The 23,950-nt window shown below is 38.9% G+C and overlaps 2 protein-coding genes across 6 annotated transcripts; both read left to right on the top strand.

Moving 5' to 3' along the window:
* The first annotated feature begins 3,434 nt into the window (after window positions 1-3,434).
* LOC115736579 (pumilio homolog 12-like) lies at window positions 3,435-10,817 on the top strand. 5 transcript variants are annotated; one of them, XM_048284373.1, is made up of 8 exons: window positions 3,435-3,934; window positions 4,375-4,442; window positions 4,763-6,431; window positions 6,596-6,758; window positions 8,164-8,327; window positions 8,918-9,173; window positions 10,159-10,278; window positions 10,452-10,817. In XM_048284373.1, the coding sequence occupies exons 3-7, from the start codon at window positions 4,801-4,803 to the stop codon at window positions 10,276-10,278; spliced, it is 2,334 nt and encodes a 777-aa protein (XP_048140330.1). In that variant the 5' UTR covers window positions 3,435-3,934; window positions 4,375-4,442; window positions 4,763-4,800; the 3' UTR covers window positions 10,452-10,817. The 5 variants fall into 5 exon arrangements, with proteins under 5 accessions (XP_048140330.1, XP_030524199.1, XP_030524200.1 ...); XM_030668339.2 differs by lacking the exon at window positions 4,375-4,442; XM_030668340.1 differs by lacking the exon at window positions 3,435-3,934 and having other exon boundaries at window positions 3,943-4,442.
* Window positions 10,818-14,117: 3,300 nt separating this feature from the next.
* On the top strand, window positions 14,118-17,039 carry LOC115736582 (protein MET1, chloroplastic). Its single transcript, XM_030668343.2, has 7 exons — window positions 14,118-14,708; window positions 15,514-15,620; window positions 15,750-15,844; window positions 15,965-16,041; window positions 16,249-16,369; window positions 16,476-16,535; window positions 16,629-17,039. The coding sequence occupies exons 1-7, from the start codon at window positions 14,278-14,280 to the stop codon at window positions 16,767-16,769; spliced, it is 1,032 nt and encodes a 343-aa protein (XP_030524203.2). The 5' UTR covers window positions 14,118-14,277; the 3' UTR covers window positions 16,770-17,039.
* Window positions 17,040-23,950: the final 6,911 nt, after the last annotated feature.

The raw sequence follows: 23,950 nt of genomic DNA, 5'->3' as shown, positions 1-23,950 counted from the left end.
TTTTGAAAATCTTTTTGACTTTTGTGCATGTGATTTACAAAATCTGCCCAATTCATTCATAACTTGGAGACAACTCCATAAAAATTTAATTGCTCTCTTTATTAGGGTGAGAAAAGTCTCAAGAGTTCGTAAACCATCTTGTACACATAAATTTAAAACATGACAAGCACATCTAATGTGAAAAAATTGTTCGCCAAAAGAGAATTTACAAATATTTTTTAAATCGAGAATTGAAGCGGTATTTGACGTGGCATTATCAAAACCAACTGAAAAAACTTTATTAATCAAATTATATTCTTCTAAAACTTGCCTAATTATTTTATAAATATTATTGACGGTATGTCTTTCATCAAATACTCGAAATACAAGTACTTTTTTTTTAATGTTCCAATCATCACATATCCAATGACATCCGATATCCATACAAGAATAAATTTTCCAAGAATCATTCCAAATATCGCTATCTATATGCACACATCTATTAAAATCCGTAAAAAAGTTTTGCAAAACCTTTTTTTTTTATACACCATAAAAAGTTCCCGTTTAAGAGTAGTTCTCGGAACAGGTTTTGTTTGCGGAGTACATTTAGTGTTGATCAAAAAATTAAAACCAAAATTTTCATCAATAGTAAAAGGTAAATGTTCAATGGCAACATATTGATCTAATATTTCTTTATAAAATTCATCACTATAACGAAATAAAGGAAAAGTGTTAGGATTGGCGTACCCGAAAATTTGTTGTTGTCCGGTGTCGATCCCCACTTGCGTTGCATGTTATTGCGTCGGATGCCGACGGTATGTTCCATAGCTGTCTCCTTTATTAAAATTCTATGATTTCGTACAATATTTACAATTTATCTTGTACTAGTTTCCACTTACATGTACTTTGTCGAAGTGTTGTCATAAGTTGGATGTATTCTTTCGAGCTTGCCGTTCCAGCTCCTTTGCCGCCGACGTTTCTTCGACGCTGGTAGGAGAATGAAGACTTTCTTGCATTAGGACGTGCTCGACGTTGGGAATATAATTGATATTATCATCATCGTCTACCCAACATGTAAACTCACGAGGATTATATTGATCATGAGGTTGAGGAAAATCGGATTCCTCCATCCCCATTGGCATCAGACTCTTTCCCCTGTCACTAGTTCTACTTCCACTTGCCATTTTTTTTTTTTCAAAAAATTGAGTGGAAAGGCGATTCAGAAAATTGACAAAATTGAGCTGGGATTCAGCGGATTAAGAGAATTTGATAAAATTTGACAGAAATTGTGAGAAAAAATGAAAGAGGTGGGAATGATATTTATAGAAATTTTAGAAGCAAAAAAAAAAAATTGTGGGGGGAGTGGTGTTTCATAATTGTAATGGCCATAATGGTCGTTGCATAAGGGGGGTGGGGCCCGGGGGGAGAAACTCGGAAAAGAGCCGCGGCTCTTTCCCCATTTTTTTTTGGACTGATTTGGAACCGGCGCTTCCGGGCCTGTTCCTAATTTTTTAAAATCGAAACCGGCCCATGAGGGGTTAGGTCGGTTCCGATTCTTCCACGGGCGGGTTTCGGTTCTTCGACGGGCCAGGTCCGGGCCGGTTTGCCGGTTCCTAGCCCAAACCGGCCCGTAACCATGTCTACTATGAAGAAAGTAATTAATGTTGATTGTAAATTCAATTTCATAGCAAAATTTAAAACAAGCTTAAAATTTTTCCTTCAAAAAATCTGATGCAAGTTTGAAAGTGCAAAAGTGTAGAATGTGTACATAAATTTTCAACTGCATCTAGCAATTCAAATTAAAATATGAAAATTTCAAAAGAATGCACAAATATGCGATGCTAAAGTTTAAAACCTACAAATTTAATTCGAAAAATCAACCACAAGGTCAAGACCTGCTTGATTATTAGATTGAATTTTAATTTTCAACTTTGAAACAAAGTTTCCCTCAAACTATTCCATAAAATATAGATAGCTAATTGAGTGTTCATAAGTCGGTATAACTAGAAATTTCTTACTCTTTTTTTTATAACATTTGTAATTAAAAGCATGAGAGCATAAATTAAAAATAATGATCTTCTCTAAGAAAAATGATACTATGATGCTGTATAAGATGATAGTTTATTGGGTATAAGTTATCATTTATATTGTGAAATTGATAATTTAAGAAAGAAAATAGAAATAAAAGTAGATACGTTGGTTAGGTTGATAAAAAAGAAACAATAAATTGAAGAGAAAATGATATTACAATCTGTTGATTGAAAAAAATGAATGGCTTAGTCAATATGGAGTGAAAAAAGCGCCGCCCTTTAATAAATATCGAGATTTTCTAGAGTGAAATTATGGGGGAAAATGAAATTGAGTCGTAATGATATATAAGTGAATTTGATCTATCATGGGCATGAAGATTGTCATGGATTTGAAGTTTTAAAAATGGAAGAATAAAATAAAATGGCACCTATTGCCATAAATGGTCGTTCCTAATTCCCTAGTAGAGAGGCTAGGTCAAATTATACGGATGAAACAAAATATGCGCTTATCAAACGGCTATCGAGTCATTGCATTTCCCTTCTTAAGATGCAGAGGTCGACGAAACCAACCTCGGACCTTAGAGTCGCGTGACAATAAATGTCTCATCTTGAAGTAATTGGATCACAATCTTGCTGGGAAAAAAAAGAAAAAACAAATTTGATTCTGGCACTATCAAGTCCCAAGCTCACCTTCGGCAAGTTTCCGATGTCGGAAGATCAAAACTGCCGGTCCTGATGTGACATTCTATAATCGCATGATTTGCCTAAGTAGCTAAATTTGCATGACGGCATCGCTGATGATTTGCTATTGTATTCGATTTCGCAAGTTGCAACTGCAGTTGTAGCGAACGCAAATATTCAAAAATTAAGCACATTTACAGAGAAGCAAATGGGTGTGTAAATTGACAAAGTCCAAAAAAGAAGAATGCGCGATACTAACTACTAGAAGAACGAAATGCCTCCATACCAATTAAGGCATTATTGATATGGATTTTTTTTTTTTTTTGGGTCAAAGATACAAATTTCAACGCTGACGGACTTGATGTTTCTTGAACTTTTATCAATTGTTTTTTCATGCATTGGTTTCGTGTCCCTACACAAGGGAAAAACGAATAGGAGGAAGGCGAGAGGAGCAAGGCGAATCAATTCAATCTAATATGCGAAAATCGGTTCAGTTCGTCGCGTCATATGTCGCAACATCTCTGATGGGCTGGGGGAACATATAGACCATACTTAGGAGCCTGTCCAAGAATATATTTCTTTTTTATTTTTATTTTTTTGGGTTAGGAAGATACGTAAGAATAGAATATCAACATCACCATCCCCCCACCTCCATATTCTACCGAAAGGAAAAAGAGGACATTATAATAAGGTCTTCACAAAAAGCTTCCAAACCCAAAAACCCACCGGTTACAACAAAGAGGGGGAAGAGAGAGAGAGGCATGATGACAGCACACATGCCATTCTCAACCCATGCATGGAGAATGGGATGATGAATGATGATGGCGTTTTCTCTTAGTTCTTAACAAAAATTTCTCCTTTCTGGTTGGTGTGTCGTTGTAGTAGTTTCTCTGATTTTTCCCTTGATTATCTGACGATTCTGACCCAACAATCCCTCCTTCCTCTCTCTCTCTTTCTACACTCCACTTTCTCTCTCTCTGAATTCGCTCTTTCACAGTCATTGATGCGCCTCGTCCTTCTCCTTCACGCCGCACCGTCCACCAACAACGCTCCTCACTCCCTTTCGCATTCCTCTTTAAGCTGCTCGAGACGAAAGGCCCCGTCTTTTTGTTTTCCGAGCGTTCTTGCTTTTATAACTGGGGACTCCTCCTTCTTCGCTCTGTGTGGTGTTGAAGCTCGACTCTGATTTCTTGATGGGATTTTCGATGGAATCGTCTTATACGTCTGCCCGGTTTCTGTGACTGGTACGTGGGGTGATCGAAACTCGGTGTCTCGCAATCGGCGGAAGTTCTTTCCCCTGTTTCTGCATTGTTGTTGCTTGCGCTTCTTTTTCGCCATTCGCTTGTTCTTCGTACCCTGTTCTTCGCCTCCCATTCTTTTTGTGCATTGTGAGGATCGTTGTCCTTTTCATCTGATCATGGAGATTCTTTTCTGGGTTTTGCGAAATTGACCCTTTTTGCGTCATGTTTGTTCAGGTTGGATTAGTAGTCTTATTTAGCTAGTTTTATGTACTAGACGTGAAAAACGAGGAAACAAGGTCCGTGGCGGCGGTGTATTCCCCTGACGATCCAGATGGCTTCGAGTTTTTTGTATTAGTCATGGCTTTCTTTACTGGGGTCTGGTTCATTGTGCTTTTTGAGGTACTTTTTGTCGCTAAATGCTGATTGCGTACATGGGTGACCAGGCTAATGTGAGTTCCGGTCATCTGTTGGTTTATTGTGAGGACAACTGTTCCGAAGGGATCCATTCCGTGTAAAGTACTTCTAATTGTATTATTATTTCTGGATTTCATGACCACACTGGAGAATGATATCATCCATATGGGAAGGTTTAGAATAGTGGATTCCGTCATTCAAACATATTGCTGATGCCGAACACTTTCTTTACATTGCTCGGGATGTATTTCTGTGCTCCAATTCCATGAATGTCGGTACTGATCTGCACAGATGTCTGAGAAGACTCTTTGCATTTATGGGTTACTGATGAATGTTTGTTCTGGCTAATCATTCACAATTTAGCTGAATTTTGGGATATGAACGTTTGATTAACCTCATTCTTTTGTCTGGTGGAAGTTTCTTATTGAGGAGTTGGCAGTGGAGCTTGTCCCTGTATGCCAGAGAGGATTTTGGCTATTCAGCAAATGACAGGAAACAGAAAGGGACTAGATATTGATGATTTTGAGAAGCTTCTCGGTGAAATACCCAATGCTACTTCTGGATTTCAACAGCCTGAGGATGCTGGACTTGAAAGGGTGTCCTTGGGCGATTCAACGTCTCCTATCTTGCTTGAGACTAGCAAAGGGCCTCACAGTGAGAAATTTCCAAACAATGGCAGTTTGCCCGAGAGAAAAGCATCAGCTGATCAAGTTGACAAGATCCCTCAAGTGAATGAATTAAGACTGCCTGATGAACAATCTGTTGCCTTTGCATTTGCAGATTTGAATTTGGAGAATGGTTTGGCTGGGGAAGCTGTGTGCATTCCTTCAGCTAATGGCATGCCTATGCATAGTACTCCCTTTTTATTGGATAGCCAACATTGCAACAACTTAAAGATTCATAATCTAACTGCACATTCACAGTGGAACACTGTCTATCCTTTTCAGACAGGAATTAGTGCTCCCTCTGGTTTTGATGTCTTCTCTGGGACCCAAATTGGCCAAGGGTGTCTGGATTTGAGTAAATTTGATGCTCAAGGTCTAAAGCAGTGGCAAGTTAGTGGTTTTCAGTCGGTCAGTAATTTCAATGCTTCAACGCCAACAACTAATGGGTTCCATTTGCTGCACAATCTACATGTTCCTGCTGTAGAATTTCCCCTAAGGTCTAACCAGAAGCAATGCTTCAGTACACTATCCCCACTTCCTTGGTTTCCTAGACAACATAGGAATGAGTGCCCGATTCTTTGGAGGAACACAGAGGAGGAAAACTCTCACCTAATGTGGAAGCAAAACCTTCATGTCCAGCAGAATGTTGATAGTCAGGGGGAAGATGAACTTCCGGTCCAAGTGAGTGCAAATTATGTGAACGGGATACTGCATGAAAATCAAAGGATGCAGCGCAACCAGGTACCGGGATCTCACCAATTTGAACAATTTGAGCAAGGAAAATTCTTGAACAATTATGTGAATGCAAGATGCCCGAAGCAAGCAAATTTTGGGCTTTTCCCCACAGATGTTCGCAATGTGCAAGTTTTGGACAGAAAATTGCAAGGGAGTTCTACCAGAAAGAATCTAACTAGACTGCACGACTTGAATTCACCAAGAATTTTGAATTTTGGTTCAGGAAATGTAGCACTTAACCATGTCACTGAAAATGGAAGTCAAGCCTTAAATGGCCTACACCACTGCTGCCTGTGGAATCCGACTGCTAGATGCTATATGGCAGATGATTCTCACTTTTGGTTCTTATCCTCCGACGGAACATATATTAAAAGTTGTGACCCTAGGTTGCTATATCAGAAGACTAAAACTGTGGATGAAGTCGGCGGTAGAATTCCTCTCATGGCTAGGGACCAGCATGGTTGCCGCTTATTGCAAAAGAAGATAACAGAGGGGCCCCAGGAGGCTGTTGACAAGATCTTTTATGAGGTCATTGACTGCATAGTTGAGCTAATGACAGATCCTTTCGGGAATTACTTAGTGCAGAAGCTTCTGGAAGTTTGTCGTGAAGATCAGCGAACACGGATGCTTCAAGAGATCACTAGGAAACCAGGGGATCTTGTTCGAATCTCATGTGATATGCATGGGTGCTCTTCTCTCTCTCTCTCTCTCTCTCTCTCTCTCTCTCAAGTAAATTCAAATAGACGTGTATACGATTGATCAACTGTGCTTACTCCCATGTCAACCTCTTTCTGCTGGTTACCCCTGCGTCAACTTAAGTTAACTCTGGCTTATTATCTTCTTATGAAAGGACCCGAGCTGTTCAAAAAGTCATTGAGACCCTCAGAACTCCGGAGCATATTTCAATTGTGGTTAATTCTCTGAAGCCATGTATAGTGACATTGATGAAAAACATGAACGGCAATCATGTTGCCCAGCGCTGCTTGCAGTTCTTAATGCCTGCTTACACTCAGGTGCGAAACAATATTTGGGGATTGGATTTGAAGTTTTCTCCTGTGAAGATGTTCCTCATCCATGATCACTTTTTTAACTCATGCATAATTCGAGCACAGGATGTTAGTAATCCTCCCGAGTAAGGTGATTGGAATCTCTTTATAAATGGAATGTCGTCATCTGTACAATACAATTTTGGGGTATAAACAGAAATTATGAATATCTCACACTTAGTTCAGGAGTAAAACCAGATGGAACTTCATCGTCTTCTTCAAGTGGTTGAAAAACAGTGGCAACAGACAAAGTATTTTGGATACTACCATTATTGTCTAGCTACAATCTGGCCAAAAAAGAAAGGCCTAATGTAATCTAGATAAGGTTAGCACCAGCGGGTTACCATCACCTGCAATAAGCGAATTTTCAACAGATGCAAATCACAAGTTTTGAGAAATAAGAATGTACCTTGGATATCGCATAGAATTGGCTTTTGAAGCAGGAAGTTTTGGTTGCTCAGCCTTCGTCATCTAAATTCATTAAATGAGAATGTATAATAAAATGTTGAACTGCTGGAGAATACTATGATGTGGATAGGATAAGATACTTATGCTCAAGTCAAAATCTTTCACATTCCTTGGTGGCACTCGGCTGCAATAATGCATAGCTAGGGCATGGTGATCAGATTGTGCAGGACTAGTAACATTGTTTGTACTTTAGTAATGCTTTCATATTTGCCTTTTATGTCATTGTAAATTGTGTGAGCACCCACTCTTCCTCTTGCTCTTCTTTTAAGTTACATAGATCATTATGGAGAGCTAATGAGAGTGTGGTTAAATCTTTCATTTAATTTGTCACATGTGCAGTAGGAGAAATTGCACAATCTTTACTGCATGTGAAAATGTGTAACACGAATTAAAAAAAATTGAGGCATCATTTCTTTTTCTTTTTTTTTGTAGTCGATGCCTAAGTGTATTTTCTTCAATTGTTTTTGCCTTCCGTTATTTTTAATTCCAAAGGACTAAATTTGTGTCAGTTTAATATATGTATTCAGTTGATAACAATATTAGGAAACTTCCATATTTATCGATCTTCGTTTCACACAAGTTATTAAGTACATCTCAGCCTCCTATGTTCCTTGTTATATTGCTCTGACTTCTGGTTTATAATATTTTGAGACTGGCTTCACTCGATTTCTGAGAGAATTACATTTTTTGCTTTAATTTGAGTGCTTTCATCAGAAGCCTTTGAAGAGATGATCACGTTCAGTTTATCTTCCACTGCTCTTTATTAGATTTTATCAGGTCCAGAAGGAAAATACAAGCCAATATTTCTGCATAATATGACATCATGTATCATTATTCTGCATACTGGGTAGTATTTATTTTAATTAAAATGATATTGCAGTGATTTGACAGTTTTCTGCTGCAGTTCCTTTTTGAAGCAGCAGCTGCCAATTGCGTTGAGCTAGCAACGGATCGCCATGGCTGCTGTGTGCTTCAGAAATGCCTTAGTCGTTCTGTAGGGGAGCATAGGAAACATCTGATCTCTGAAATAGTTCCAAATTCGCTAATCCTTTCCCAGGATCAATTTGGGTACTTGTTCGTCTTATCTTGCTTAGCTTGATTCTTTTTCCTTTTATATGTCAAGCTGCCTGTAAGATTTAGTGAAAAATTATGTGTTGTGTGTTTGTTCAAGGTGTTTGAGTGTAATTTATCTCGTGAGAAAAAATTTTCCAGCATGGTATCTGTTAATTAAAAGAATTGAGCATGGCCCTAGATGTGGCAAATTGATTCTAGGTTTGTTGGAATATAGACAAAACATTCTCCTGTAAAACTGCATCTCCATAGTCCACCGATGGTAGCATCTGTTAGTTTGAAGTCCTAGTTCTCTAATATTGTAGGGTTTTAATATCATCAAACCCTTTTTTAGCAAGCTTTTAAAAATGGGTACTGCAGAACGGTCTGTTACCATCGGTGTGCTGTAGATTGTACAACCCTACTTGAGCGTAAAGTTTCCTCTCAGAAAACTTAAGTTCAGTGCTTTCTCTGCTGACGAGTGTCTCATAAGAAATTATCACCAGGTTGAGGAAACTGCTACGTGTTTTTCTTGCCTATACTATTTGCAGTCCACGACGTCATGTGCATAGTTAGATTGAGCTTCGAAATTTTGTTTGCAACTGCAGGAACTATGTTGTGCAATACATCTTTGAGCTTCAAGTCTCCCAGGTAGTAAAAATTCTTGATCAGTTGGAAGGCAGATTTGGGGACTTATCTATGCAAAAATATAGCAGCAATGTTGTCGAGAAATGTCTGACACATTCTACTTGGGAAGGTCTGAGACGTGTAATCCAGGAGCTTATTGATGATCCTAGGTTAGATCAAATCATGCAAGATGCCTATGGCAATTATGTCATCCAAGCTGCATTGAACATATCAGAGGTCAGTTATAACTTTCAAACACATGTGTGAGGATTTTCTGCAATTTTTTTTTTGTGTGTCTTTAGTATGAAGTGAGATCTAGGTGTAGCTGTACCTTTGCACTATCATAAATCTATGATTTGGTATGTCGGTGCACTCTGGATAATCTTCTCAAGGTCAAAAAGTACAAAACCTTTAATGTCAGCTAGGGCACGGAGTCTAAGCTTTTATTTGACAGAAGCGTGAAATTATGGTGGCACATGGGACTTACTAGAAGCATCTTTTCCTGAAATTTCGATGCTGTGTTCCAAGGGCTCATTTACTTTTCCAGGTCCAAATGACTACCAATGTCCTGAGAATCAGTCACGGTGTGGAGATGACAACTAGTCTGGTGGTTCAGGAGCTGTTTTATTCCTATGGGTCACTCCATGTATACAAGTCTTGACCCTTTTTTTCTTCGGTTCTCTGAATTTTCCTTGACTTAATTGCTGGAAAATTGATCCCCCTTGGAGAGTAAAGGGGTTCTGAAAGGTTGATGTCAGGTAAATTTGTAGGAGTGGTCATGGGAGATGCGATCAGCAGAACTAGGTTTCAAATAAACTGGAAGTATTAGAAAGCTGGGGACGAGCGGTGTGAATGAACTGATAACTGGGGAATGTAGTTCAAATTACCCCTTCGGAAATGAAACTGGATATACAAAAGGGCATTTCCTTATGCGGTTGTATTATGCGTTTTGAAAATCCTATAGACGGTAGAAGTTCTGTTTTGGGTTCTCCAAACTTTATGCTATATTTATTTTTGTTTGAAAAATTACAGTTGTATTAGCCACATGCTTATTCTCTTTAGTGAAGAAACTTTTAGCATGCTTTTTATTTTTTTAACCTGAGCTCGATTAATGTTAGTCCATTTGTTTGAACTTGATGCTGAACAGTAATGGTGAACAGTACTTTCAGCAAGGACTGGTGGTTTTAAGATGCTAAGGATGACTTGTACTTTTCTTGATCAGGGAGCTCTTGAAGATGCACTAGTGGAGGCAATAAGACCCCACATCCCCGTGCTGCGAACCAGTCCATATGGGAAGAAAGTTCTCTTGTCAAGCAACCGTCTGAAGAGGCTGTATCTCTAGGTATAATTATATTGATTTGTTTTGTGATGAGGTGTACAATGTACAATTTTAGTCTTGTGAGTTTCTCAACACAATCTTCATATACCTTCTATATCATTCTTCACATGCAGAATTTATTTTTTGTGTGGTTCAATGAGGTGGTTTTTAACTAATCATTGAATTTCCTTCACCAGAGAAAAGAGTCTCGGGCTCCTCTGCCGTCTCTGTCTTCATCGAGGGGTTGGTGCTGCTAAGCCTTTGATCACTTCGAGTGTAATTACTATATATTGCAAAAGCATGTGGAGGAAAGCTTCGATGTCCTGAAGTGCAGATACGAGGCCAATCTCAAATAAATTGCATGAACAGAAGTTCATTTTGGTTATTTTGATGTTTTGCTTGTCATTGAGCTAGTTGCAAGTTTTGCATGACATACACTGCAGAGAGATAAACGGAACTGTAAAGATGTAGAGAAAGAGAGTGGTTCTTGAGTTCATGCTAACAATGGTACTCGGGTCATTTGCCTGGTTATCTATCTTGATGTACACCTCCTTTTAATGGACTTGTACTGTATGCCTTGTTATTTAAGGGTTTATCTATGGTTAATGTTAGCCCTCCTGGCCTAATTGTATCCCTAGTATTGTGAGGGATTTTTAACTTGATTTTAAGGCTTGTTTCATTTTCTTTCCTTTGCCTTTCTCTAACAACGGTCGGTTGTTAGAGACGGACATTGCAGAGCCAAATTGACAGGCTTGTGGTCCTATGTGGCATCGAAAGCGAAGAGTCCGTGTTTACTTACATGTATAGGAACTAAGTACAACTGTCGCATTTGAGTGACGGACATTGCAGAGTCAAACTTGATCCCTCTGCTTTGGATTTGAGTTTGACAGGAATTTACGTATATCAGATCAGATTCCCGCAAGAGCAATGGATTCGAGCTGTCGAGTTCTGAATGTAATCGTGACCTTGTAAAAGTGTTCGGATGCTTTGTGTATGTTCGTCCATTCTTAACGTCAAACCACGCAACGTGAAAATCTTAACGTCAAACCACGCGACGTGAAAATCGGATACGCCTCGTCGAATGAGTAGTCGAATGGAGATATTTACTATGCTTAGTGAGTTGATGTGTTGCTGGAGGAACAAAAGAGCTGTACAAGTAAATGAACAATGCATCTCACTTGTGTCTCTCTTTGCTACTGAATGGGAGCGTTTTTGGCCATCTTTAACGAGAGAGAGGTTTCAGACAAGGTGATCCCCTGTCTCGATGTATTGTCGTCTAGAAAGCACGAACACTCTCCTCGGGTCTTCACGTCGAACGCGTGTCGGACCCCAACAAGCTCCAACACTAGGTCAACATGTGTCATATATCCGACACGTGATCAACGTTATGGCATCGCAACACGCCATTCCAATACGCATGTGTTCAATTTTAAACATTTTTAATGAATTAGGATTCAAAATGTAAATCTACCATAATATAATATATTTAAGTCATACACAAATGATGGATTAATGTTTCAAGTGTAAATTCATTCTATGCTCTTTTTTTATTATGTATTTATTCGTGGATTTGAATCAAATTAATTTGATTGAAATAATCATAAAAATGATAATTCATCATTTATATATGAAAATTTACATTTAATATACGATATCTCACAACATGTCGAAATTCTTTATTTTTTTTTTAAAAATGACTTGTGGGCATGTCGTGTCGTATTATATCGAGTGTCGGTATCGTGTCGTATCATATCGGGTGTCGCGTGCCGGTACTACTTAAATTGTCATTAAATGCTAGGAGGTTTTGTCCCGCCTATTGTGGCGGGAAGAACGGTTTAAAGAGACCGATGGGTATCGCGGTAGGCCTAGAGTGTCATTAAAGTCATCCACACGCATCAACTTTTCATTTGACGCATGTTGATGACTTAATGAAGTTTCGCAAGGTCGATCGCGCGAATGTGGGCAGCATCAAGAATTGTCTCCAACAATAAATGCGACTGCTCAGTGTTATATATTTCATTAAGTCTTAAAAAATTGAAAGTTAATGTTTTTGTAAGGTTTTTTTTTTTGGGTTAATATCACGGAAAACTCCAAAATGATACACCTACGACAAATTTATCCCAAATTATTTTTTTGAACATCAAAAATCCCAAACTAGTGTGATAAATTTGCCTCAAACTGGTACACATATAACAAATTTACCTTTCGTTAGTTTTCATTAAACCTAACGATCAAATTGCTAAGTTGGATAGCATGTGGCCGTTCACGGACATACCAGTTTGAGATTTGTACCCTCTATTTTTCATAGATTTATCAATTTAGGATTTTTCGTGATATTAATCCAATTTAACGGAGGGTAAATTTGTCATAGGTGTACCAGTTTGGGGTTTTTCTTGATCAAAAAAATTAATTTAGAGTAAATTTATCACAAAAGTACTAGTTTAGGATTTTTGGTGGTCAAAAAAATAGTTTGAGATAAATTTTCATATGTGTACCAGTTTGAGATTTTTCGTGGTCAAAAAATAGTTTTGGTAAATTTGTCCTAAATGTACCAATTTAAGATTTTTCATGGTATTAACTCTTTTTTTTTTTTATAACTTTCATCACTTGTTAACGGTCATTGTCGGTAATTAACCTATGAGGGTTTTGTAATATTTTATAACGGTTTAGTAATTGTTTTGTAACTGTCGTGACTGTTATCAATTCGTAATGGATTTGTGATGTTTTCAATTAAATGCAGGAGTCGATGATGGAAAATGCTCTCTTTTTCTTTACCTACTAATTGTCACTCCAAAAATTATTAAAAAATGATATATATATATATATATATATATATATATATATTCTTTTTTTTCTCTTTACTTTTGTTAATAAAGCTGATCTCCTTCCTTGTATTATCTATGCAAGTAACGAAGGATGTCTGTCATATTTTGATAGGACGGCCGTTAGAGCTTATCGCACTACGTCCGTATTACGAGAAAAGGAATTACTTTCAAAAACAGTGCTTGCACGCTTCATATATTTTGATCTTATTTTTTTTATCTTTTTTAAAAAAATTTCTAACAATTCTTACTTTTGACTTTATCTAATATTTTTTTCAACTCTTGGGACAAAGGATAAATTACACAGAGTAATATTAGCAACAAAATTCGAAATGTTCATTAATTTAAAGGGTTAATACCATGAAAAACCCTAAACTGGTATACCCGTGATAAATTTACCCTAAATTATTTTTTTGACCACGAAAAACCCCAAATTGGTACACATGTGACAAATTTACCCCAAACTATTTTTTTGACCACCAAAAATCCTAAACCGGTATATCCGTGACAAATTTACCATAAACTAATTCTTTTGACCACGAAATACCCCAAACCGGTACACCTGTGACAAATTTACCACGCTTAAATTGATTTAATATCACGAAAAATCTCAAATTGATAAATCAGTAACAAGCAGATGGTCAAAACTCCATACTGGTATACCTATCAACCGTCACGTGTCACCAAATCAACAGTTTGACAGTTAAATTTAACGAAAATTAACGGAGGGTAAATTTGTCACATGTGTACCAGTTTAGGGTAAATTTGTCACAGGTATACCAGTTTGGAGTTTTATGTGGTCAAAAAAATAATTTAGGGTAAATTTGTCACAAGTGTATCAGTTTGGGGTTTTCCGTGGTATTAACCCTAATTTAAAATATGCTGCATTTCCAGCCACGTGTCCTCACAGAATCTGTCTGGGGGGAATATCTGATGCTTCATATTCCAAAGTTCCACATCGGTAGCCATCCACAAGAGGACACGTGGCCGTCTCCAATCGGAGCAAAAACTACATAAAGCGCCCGACCGATTTCAGCCACTAGTCCCAAGCGCTCTTGCAATCCAAAAGCCTTTCTCTTTGCTTCCCCCTCTCTCTCTCTCTCTCTCTCTCTCTGTCCTATCTTCAACCAATCCACTCTTCCTTTTCTCTCTCTTGAGTCTGTTCTCTGATAGAGCAGAAGCTAAAACAAGCTCGAGGATCATGTCTATAGCTCAGAGAAGCTATGCATCTTCTCTCTGCTCTTCACCGCCATTGCCAAGGACCGGTCAGAGCAAGCCAGCCCAGTTCGTGCTCTTCCACGCCAAGCATTCGTTATCCAAGAAGGGCTCTTTCCTGAGCCTTTCTGGGCATTTCTCGGAGACCCACTTGGTGAAAGCGTCCAATTTGGTGGTGAAAGCGTCTGAAACCGAGTCGCAGACGTCGTCAGAAGCGGCCCGAGGAGGAGGAGGAGGAGGAGGAGGAGGAGGAGGAGAAGAGAAGTATGAGGAGTATGAGGTGGAGATAGAGAAGCCATATGGGTTAAGGTTTGCGAAAGGAAGGGATGGTGGGACTTACATTGACGCAATTGCGCCTGGCGGATTTGCAGACAAGACCGGCATGTTCACCATCGGGGATAAAGTACTCGCCACCAGGTTTTCTTTGCGCATTTTCTCTTTCGTTTCTTGGGTCTGTTTTACTTTGTGATAGTTTTATGTTTGTGCAAGAGATGAGGAGGAGGAGACAATCTTTTCCGGTTTCGGATTACATCGGGTTCATGCTTACTTGCAGTTGGAATTTGCTTTTTAGCTCATTGCAAATTTGCATGAAGTGGCCTTTACAAGGAATGTCAATTCAGGGCACGACTGGTCAATGACAATCGGGTCTTACAATGGCTGATAGTGCTGATGATGCAATGAATGCATAGTGCCTTAGCTTGTGACTGCGTTAGAATATGAGTATTGGGCAATAGCTTGCTTAGGAGATTGAAGGAAGAGTGGAGCCAAGTTAAGCAGCTCTTGTTCGAGACAGCTCCAAGTTGAAGTTAGGAGCTCAAATGATGTGCGGCCAACCTGAGCCCCTGCGAGTTTTAAGGAAATAACTCGATGAATAGCCTGGACGGCTTTACCTGAAAGTATTCCCTTCATATTGAGCTCGTTTGTGACTTGTGAGTGATAGCATGGAACTGCAAATTAGTTGACGTATGCTTCTGCTTGCTCATAGAGGTTGATTATTAATGGTGAAATTGGCGGTTCAGATAAACGATTCTCTTGAGTAGATATAGGATGAAAATCGAGTTAATTGATATCAGTCGATGAAATGTTACATTATGCAGCTTTCAAGTTCCTTAATTATTATTTTTCGTCCAGTATCTATGGCTTGTCCTGCTATTGTCATCCTGGAAAATTTCATTAGGAATTCACATTGAGATAATGACACGAGTCTAGTAGTTGTATGCAGTGCAGTGTTTGGGACAGAGATATGGCCTGCGGCTGAATATGGAAGGACAATGTATACTATCCGTCAAAGGATTGGCCCATTGCTCATGAGGATGCAGAAAAGATACGGTTCATTCCTTCTCCTTTGAACCTTTCGATCTACTTAGTGCTTATTGATCTCTACACCATTATGCCAAAATATATATATCAGCGTCATTTTGCCATGGCTTGAACTGCACAAGTTCATGTACTTCTCAGGTAAACTGGAGGAAACTGGTGAGCTATCAGAGAAGGAGATCATTAGAGCCGAGAGGAACGCTGGGGTGATAAGTAACAGAGTGAGGGAAATCCAGGTAAGTACAAGATGGAAAATTTTACTGCATTGAATCTTCTATAGAACTTACCCTTATGTGTATAGTCTTGCTTTTTTAAATATAGAGAAACATTATATCCATAAAATTTGGCTGTTCCAGATGCAAAATTCCATGAGGAAAAGAGAACAGAAAGAAAGAAGAGAGAAGGACCTCCGTGAAGGGCTTCTGCTCTACAGGTAGGTCATTTCTTTGTTTGAACATTTTCATGTGAATATGAATTTGGTTTAGTTGTTTTCCAATTTAGTTGCATTTGTCACTATGTCACCATTGATGGCTGGACCGTATTTGTATGTGCTAGAAACTATAAACTTTCATGCACCGCTGAGCAGAGAATTGCATTTGTTATGTTATTAACTCCCTCTTTCCTGGTACAATCGATGTAGGAATGGAAAATATGAGGAAGCATTGGAGAAATTTGAGTCTGTACTGGGATCAAAACCTGACACTAATGAAGCATCTGTTGCAAGTTACAATGTCGCTTGTTGTTATTCCAAGCTTGATCAGGTACCTTCTGGTTTTTTTTCATAGTCACCACTACTTTTCCGGTTTAGGCTATGTTGTTTTATTTTCGTATCAGCTACAGATCCATTTTGTTAATGGTCACAAACAGGTACAAGCTGGGCTTTCTGCCCTAGAAGATGCTTTGGAAGCAGGGTTCGAAGACTACAAGGTGATGAATTGAGTAATAAGTGTCATAGTTTGCTGAGCTTCGACAAAAGAATCTTTTTCTATGTGTTTCTCATGTTTTTGCTTGCTGATGCAGAGGATTCGAACGGATCCTGATTTGGAAAATGTAAGGAAGTCCAAGGAATTCGAACCTCTTCTGAAAAAGTTCGACGAATCCTTTATCAATGAGAACGCCATCGATGCCATCAAATCTCTATTTGGCTTCAACAAGAAATAGAGCCGAAAATTGGCTGTGCAATTGAAGAAGCTCGGTTCGCTACCGAGGCGAGGCTTAAGACAAGGATCAGACAAGCGACTGCTCATACGGACAGGATCTTCAGGCAAATTTATTCATTCTCATTATGCACATCGCTTTGATCTCGGACTTTGAAACACGGTGCCTGGAAATTTTTCTGGTAGTCACATATTTTTCACTTTTCCCCAAAATGTGAAATTCTGGTAGATGTAAAGCATATTAGTGAAAAGTTGAATAGGGATCAATTATTCTGGTCTCTCAAGTATGTCCCTTCCTCCTTCCGAGAAGAACGAAACCTTCTTCCAAAAGTGAAAAACCGAGAAATGAAGGTCAGTAGTGGTGTAATTCCTTGTTGGCAAGTCCATTTGTCGAAGTAGTAACAACAAAAACCCGAGGTAATTTTTATTCACCTCGCAGCAACCTTCTTTCGCATGACGATGTGTAATTCAGGTTGCACTTTAGTTGGATCCCTTGCAGCTTATGCGTGCATGATGAACTTGCACATGTTCGAGCTTATCATAGAGAGGGTGATGCAGTTTTGAAGTTTTAGGAAGCCCCAGGCATGGCGTTTACTGAGGTGAATGGTAGAACGTATGAGATATTATGGGTTACCTTGTGAGACCTGCCAACTTATCGCAAATCAGACAATTTTCTTTCACATGATAGATGCATGAAACGTTAGGTGCACCTTACAGCAACATCAGGAGCGGCGGTCATTATAGTTCATTTGCTGTTGTGTCGACTACTCGGTCTTACATTTTGAACCTGCTCGGGGTCGAGCTGCGGGTTGTTAAGCAATTTTAAGGGATAAACCACCATAAGGTGGAGCAAGGCTCCGACTTAAGACCGATAAAGATGGTGAGAGTAAGGTGTCACGTTACTCAAGATATAGGATTTATTTTCTGTGTTTTATTTCTTTTGACATAAATAAGAGTATTACGGTCAAGTATATTTCAAAGTCAATATAACGATAGGTGTAAGGTTTCTGTAACATAGAAACAAAGAACTCCTTATTGAAATTTCACAATATGTTTTTTCCTCTCTTCTTCTTCTCTCTTCTTCTCCCACTTGCTTCTTCTCTCTTGGCTATTTAATGCAGATTCTCTAATCAGCTTTGTGACATGGTATTAGAGCGAATTTGACTCCGTCATTTCTTCTTCCTATTGCTGATTTGAGAGTCCCCCGAATAATCCTTTTCCTTCTCTGGTGTGCAGCCACCTAAAGCTGTAAGTTCTACTTGTTCTCTCTCATAATCTCAATACGTATAAGACCATGAGACATCGGATCTACCAGAATTTAGTTGTGGGTATGGATTACAATACTTACTAATCAGCGGAATCAAGGATCTGAATGTTTCGTTGATTATGTAGCCTGAAATTTCAGCATCCGGTATATCAATTTCAGCACCCTTTTTTTTTTTTTTGTGAAATCGACGGAGCCAATTGCGTTTGATCATACGTCGGTATTGATTATGTGGAACCAAGGGCTGCTTTATTCCTTGCACTGAAGTTTTAGTCTCTTTGATTTATGGTATATATTTATATTGAGATTATCACCATGAGTGATCCGAAGTCTTCTACAGACAATATCAATGTTCAGATTACCACCATCAAATTAAATGAGGCATCCAATTACTTGTTATGTGCTCAAGCTGTCAAGGTCTATATTAATGCCAAAGGGAAACTCGGGTATCTTACAACAGACCCTCCTAATGCAGATGAACTCACGTATCTTACAACGGACCCTCCTAATGCGGATGCTAAAGACTATGGTAACTGGATGAGAGAGAATGATACACTTTTAGTGTGGTTATGGAATAGCATGGAACCATCCATTGCCGCTATTGTCATGTTTCACAAAACTGCCAAGGGAGTGTGGGATGATCTTAGAGAGAGTTACTTACAAGACAAAAATATGTTTAGAGTCTATGAATTGTATGAGAAAATATTTAATTTTAAACAAGGGGACAAATCTCTTGGGAGGTACTACAGTGCTTTGAAAGGCATGCGGGAAGAACTCAATATTTATCAGCCCATCACTATTGATCTTGAGAGACTAAAGACACAAAGAGCTGAATTTCAAGTGTCCAAGTTTCTATTTGGGCTGAATACTGACTTGCAGCCTATGAAGAGCCAACTTCTTGCTAGAGAGCAAGTTCATTATATGAATGAAGAAGTATTTTGTTGGATTCAACGCATTGTCCCTCCATCTTCTACATCATCTATAGACAGTTCAACACTTTTGGCTACTAGTGGTGGTTGTGGTCATGGTGGATTTTCTAATAGAGGCCGTGGTTCATGGGGAGGTCGTGGCCGTATTAGTAGACGTAGTGGACAAAGTTATGATCGAGGCAACTGTTAGTGTACATATTATGGAAATCCGATCATAATGTTGACACTTATTGGGCCAAGCACAGCAAGCCCGAGTGGGCTCGGCGATTAGCTATTGCAAATGTTGTTGCCTCCGAAGGGAGTATTGGAAATGTGTCTTCCGGCAACGTGAATCCATCCATCCCAACCGAGGGTAGTTTATCTAAGTCTTCTGCTTGAGATGATTTGGTTACACAACTTATCAAGCGGGTTCAGCAACTAGAGGCTTCAAATTCCTCATCCACTGCCACTCTTGCGTGTGCAGGTAACATGGCCCTTCTCTCTGCTTTGTCTCCTAGCACCTGGGTCATTGACTCGGGAGCTTCTAGTCATCATATGACGGGTAAGCAAGAACTATTCTCTTCCCACCATAAATCTAGTTTTGTATCCGAAGTAATTTTAGCTAATGGTTCCTCTACTCAGGGGGTTGGATCTAGGGCTGTTTCACTCACACGTTCCTTATCTTTGCCCTCTATCTTACATGTTCCCTAACTTCCTCTGAATTTGTCATCTGTTAGTCGGTTAACTAAAGCTCTTGGTTGTTCTGTTACATTTTACCCCTCTTCTTGCACTTTTTAGGACCTTCGGACAAAGAAGACGATTGGTGGAGAGCATGAACGTGATGGACTCTACTATCTGGATAGTGTCTCTACTGCTAAAGCCAATGGTCTAGCGGCTAGTTCTACTACTCCCATATTATGGCATTCGCATTTAGGACATTTATCTTTATTTAAATTACAACAAATAATTCCAGAGTGTAAATCAGTTTCTACTCTTGAGTGTGAGGCTTGTGAACTTAGGAAACACCATTGCACATCTTTTCCTAGACGTAGTAATTCTCATGCATCTACTTTACTTGAACTTGTTCATTCAAACATTTGGGGATCTACGCGTATTGCTAGTAGAAATGGTTTTAAGTACTTTGTTACTTTTGTGGATGATTATTCTCGTTTAACATGTCTCTATATGCTTCATGACCGTTCTGAATTTTTATATGTTTTTCAATTATTTCATCATGAAGTTACTAATCAGATTAATACATCCCTTAAAATTTTGCGAATTGACAATGCTCTAGAATATTCATAGAAATCAATTTCTTTGTTTTGTTCTAATTTTGGCATTACACCTCAAACAAGTTGTACTTATACCCCCGAGAAGAATGGTGTGGCCGAGAGAAAGTACCATCATCTTTTAGAAGTTGCTCATTCACTTTTGATTTATATGAATATCCCAAAATCGTTTGGAGTGATGCAACCCTTACTGCGTGTTATCTCATAAATCGTATACCTTCTACTGTCCTTAATAATCAGTCACCGATCAATATTGTGTTCCCCGACAAGCCGTTATTCCCTCTTGCCCATCGCGTCTTTGGGTGTGTCTGTTTTATCCATAATTTATGTTCCCGTGCTAATAAATTATCCCCTTGTGCCACAAAATGTGTTTTTCTTGGGTATTCACGTACTCAAAAAGGATATCGATATTATGATCATGTGACTCGTACCCAATATGTTAGTGCTCATGTTACTTTCTTCGAGGACACACCATACTATTCTACTCTACCGAGGGTAAAGAGTTTTCAACCGACATTGTGGCTGATTCTCCTATCCCATAACTTATTCCCTTAGACTCGCTTAGTTCGTCTCTTGTGTCTCCTCCCTTGCAAGTGTATTAGTGGCAAAAGCAGTCTACAGCACCACCCGTCTCCAGCTCTTCCATGCCCTTTATCCAATCTCCCTCCTTGTCTTCTAGTCCGAATGATTTTCCAGTTGCTTTTCGCAAAGGTACTCCTTATTGTACACAAAAATCCTCTTTTGCTTACCTTATTGAGTGTTATGTTTCTCTCTCACATCTTCCTTCTCCGTTACATAATTTTGCTCTATCATTACATGCTCACACAATTCCTACTTCTACCACTGAGGCCTTATCTCGCCTTGAGTGGAAGAGAGCTATGGATGTGGAAATGGATGCTCTGGTGTCTTGCCAAACGTGGTCTTTGGTTGATCTTCCTCCCGGGAAAGATGTGGTGAACTGTCGGTGGGTGTACACTATCAAGTACAACCCGGATGGCTCGGTTGAGCGTCTTAAGGCCCGGCTTATTACTAAAGATTTTACTCAAACTTATGGGGTGGAGTATTTTGAGATATTTTCTCCTGTGGCACGTCTTAATTATGTTCGTGTTATTGTTTTTCTTGCTGTGAATTTTGATTGGCCATTATATGAATTGGATGTGAAGAATGCTTTTCTTTATGGTGATTTTTCTGAGGAAGTATATATGGAGCAACCTTCGGGGTATGCTACTTAGGGGGAGAATCATAGTAAAGTATATCGTCTGCATAAGGCTATTTATGGCTTGAAACAATCTCTAAGAGCATAGTTTGAAAAATTCAGTTCAGTGATTCCCACCGGTGTTAGTCCGACCATTCTATTTTTTTTCGCAAGAAGAAGTCAGGGGTGGTCATTCTTGCTATGTATGTGGATGATATAATTCTCTCTAACAGTGACGTGACCGGCATTTTTTAGGTCGTCTTTTCTTCAACAGCAGTTTCAAATGAAAGACTTGGGATCTCTAAAGTATTTTCTTGGTATTGAAGCCCTACGAAGTAAGAAATGTATTAATTTGTCTCGACGAAAGTATGTTCTTGACCTTTTGTGCAAAACTGGTACACTAGCTTCCAAGCCAGTTGATACTCCTCCGAATCCACATTAGAAGTTTGGAGTTGATGATGGAGATGATATTGAAGATAAGCATCAATATCGACATCTAGTTGGGAAACTAATTTATCTTAGTATTACACGTCCCGATATTTCCATTGATATTGATGTGGTGAGTCAATTTATGGAGTCACCCAAGAAGGTTGGGAAAAGTGCACTTTTAGTGTCAAAAGTTGTGTACGGAGACCACTTTAGTGCCAAAAGTTTTAATCAGATCACTTTAGTACCACATTTTTTGAAAAATGATCACTTAAGTGCCAACTCCGATATACTTCACCAGAAATCCGACGTGGCACTTTTTATTAATATACGATGCCGATGTGGCTCGCTAGAGGTCCACGTGGCAATTTTTTAAAATTTGAATTTTTTTAAGATTAAAAAAAAAGCTAAAAATTCAAAAAAAAAAAAAAAAGATTGCAGCTTCGGCGACCCCCGCCGGCCCCAGGTGAGAGCCCGGTGACCCTCGCCCGTGTCTAGCCGAGGGCCGCCACTAGTGGCCAACCCCCGCTGGTGGAGGCCTTTGACCAAACCTAGGCGAGGGCCAACGACCCTTGCTCGATCCGGGGGAGCTCCTTGACCCTCGTCCGGATCCGGGTGAGGGCCGCCAAGCTCTTGCCTGTGGCCCTCGGGGCTCGGCGGCGGCAAGGGTTACAACAAACCTCGCCACTTGACCTGCATATTTTTTTTAACATTTTTTTTTCTAATTTGTTTGCTTATTCAATCTATTTTAAGTAAAAGTTTTCATTTTAAAATTTTTTGTTAATTTTTCCTTTTTTTTAGATCTATTTTTATTTTTTATTTTTTTAAAAATTTTGAAGTCCACGTGGAAGCCCACATGGACTTCATTTTTCTTTAAAAAAATGCCATTTAAAAATTCAAAAATTAATTAAAAATGCCACGTGTACGGAATGGCCGGAATTTTTTGCCGAATGCACCAAAGTGATCCTTTTGTCTTCAACTTGGCACTTAAGTGATTCGATTGAAACTTTTGGCACCAAAGTAATCTCCGTACACAATTTTTGGCACTAAAAATGTACTTTTCCCCAAGAAAGCTCATTGGGATGCTGTTTGTTGAATTCTTCGATACTTTAAATGCTCTCCTGGTAAGTGACTGATTTATAAAGTGAACGGTTCTTCCACTCTGATTGGCTATTCTGCCGCTGATTGGGCCGAGTCAGCATGTGATCGGTAGTCTACTATTGTTTATTGCACCTTTCTTGATGGTAATTTGGTTACTTTGAGAAGCAAGAAGTAGACTACCATTGCCGGATCTAATGCGAATGCTAAATATCATGCTATGGCACATACTAGTCACTGAATTGTTGTGGTTGAAATCCCTTCTTCAAGAGCTTGGATTTTCTATTAATCAACCTATTGATATGATGTGCAATAATCAAGCAGCTATTTATATTGTTGGGAATCCTGTTTTTCATAAGCGAACTAAGCATATAGAAGTTGACTACCATTTTGTTCATGATACTGTGAAGTGGGAGTTGATTGCTACTCCTTACGTAGCCTCTAGAGAAACTGTACCGATATCTTCACTAAAGTGTTATTTTGTCCTACCTTTGTTGCTGGTTGTTCTAAGCTGGGCATGGGCATGGGTGACCTATATGCTCCAGCTTGAGGGGGATATAGGGTTTATTTTTTGTGTTTTATTTCTTTTAACACAAATTGGTATTATGGTCAAGTATAATTTATAATCAACTTAACGATAGGTGTAGGGTTTCTGTAATATAGAAATAGAGAACTCCTTATTGAAATTTCACTGTGTTTCTTCCTCTCTTCTTCTCCTCTGTTATTCTCCCTTTTGCTTCTTCTCTGTTGGCTATTTAGCTGCAGATTCTCTAAATAGCTTTGTGACATAAGGAAAACGATCAATTTGAAGAACATAAAGCTCTACAAACGGCGGAGAAAACGTGTGTAGTTTAATCCTTCCCACCATATGTAATGACAGAGCATAACTATTTAGCCTTCTCTGGCTGACTAGATCTTCTACGTTACACAGAGCTTGGAGATCATAGCTCTGCAAGTTCTTGATATGAAAACGATCAAGTTTTTTATATCAGCACAAGAAGACGA

This window comes from Rhodamnia argentea, chromosome 8 (genome assembly GCF_020921035.1).
Source record: "Rhodamnia argentea isolate NSW1041297 chromosome 8, ASM2092103v1, whole genome shotgun sequence".
In the NCBI taxonomy this organism is placed as follows: domain Eukaryota; kingdom Viridiplantae; phylum Streptophyta; class Magnoliopsida; order Myrtales; family Myrtaceae; genus Rhodamnia; species Rhodamnia argentea.
Note: the sequence above shows the minus strand (reverse complement) of the source record. Positions and strands in the feature narration are given on the sequence as shown.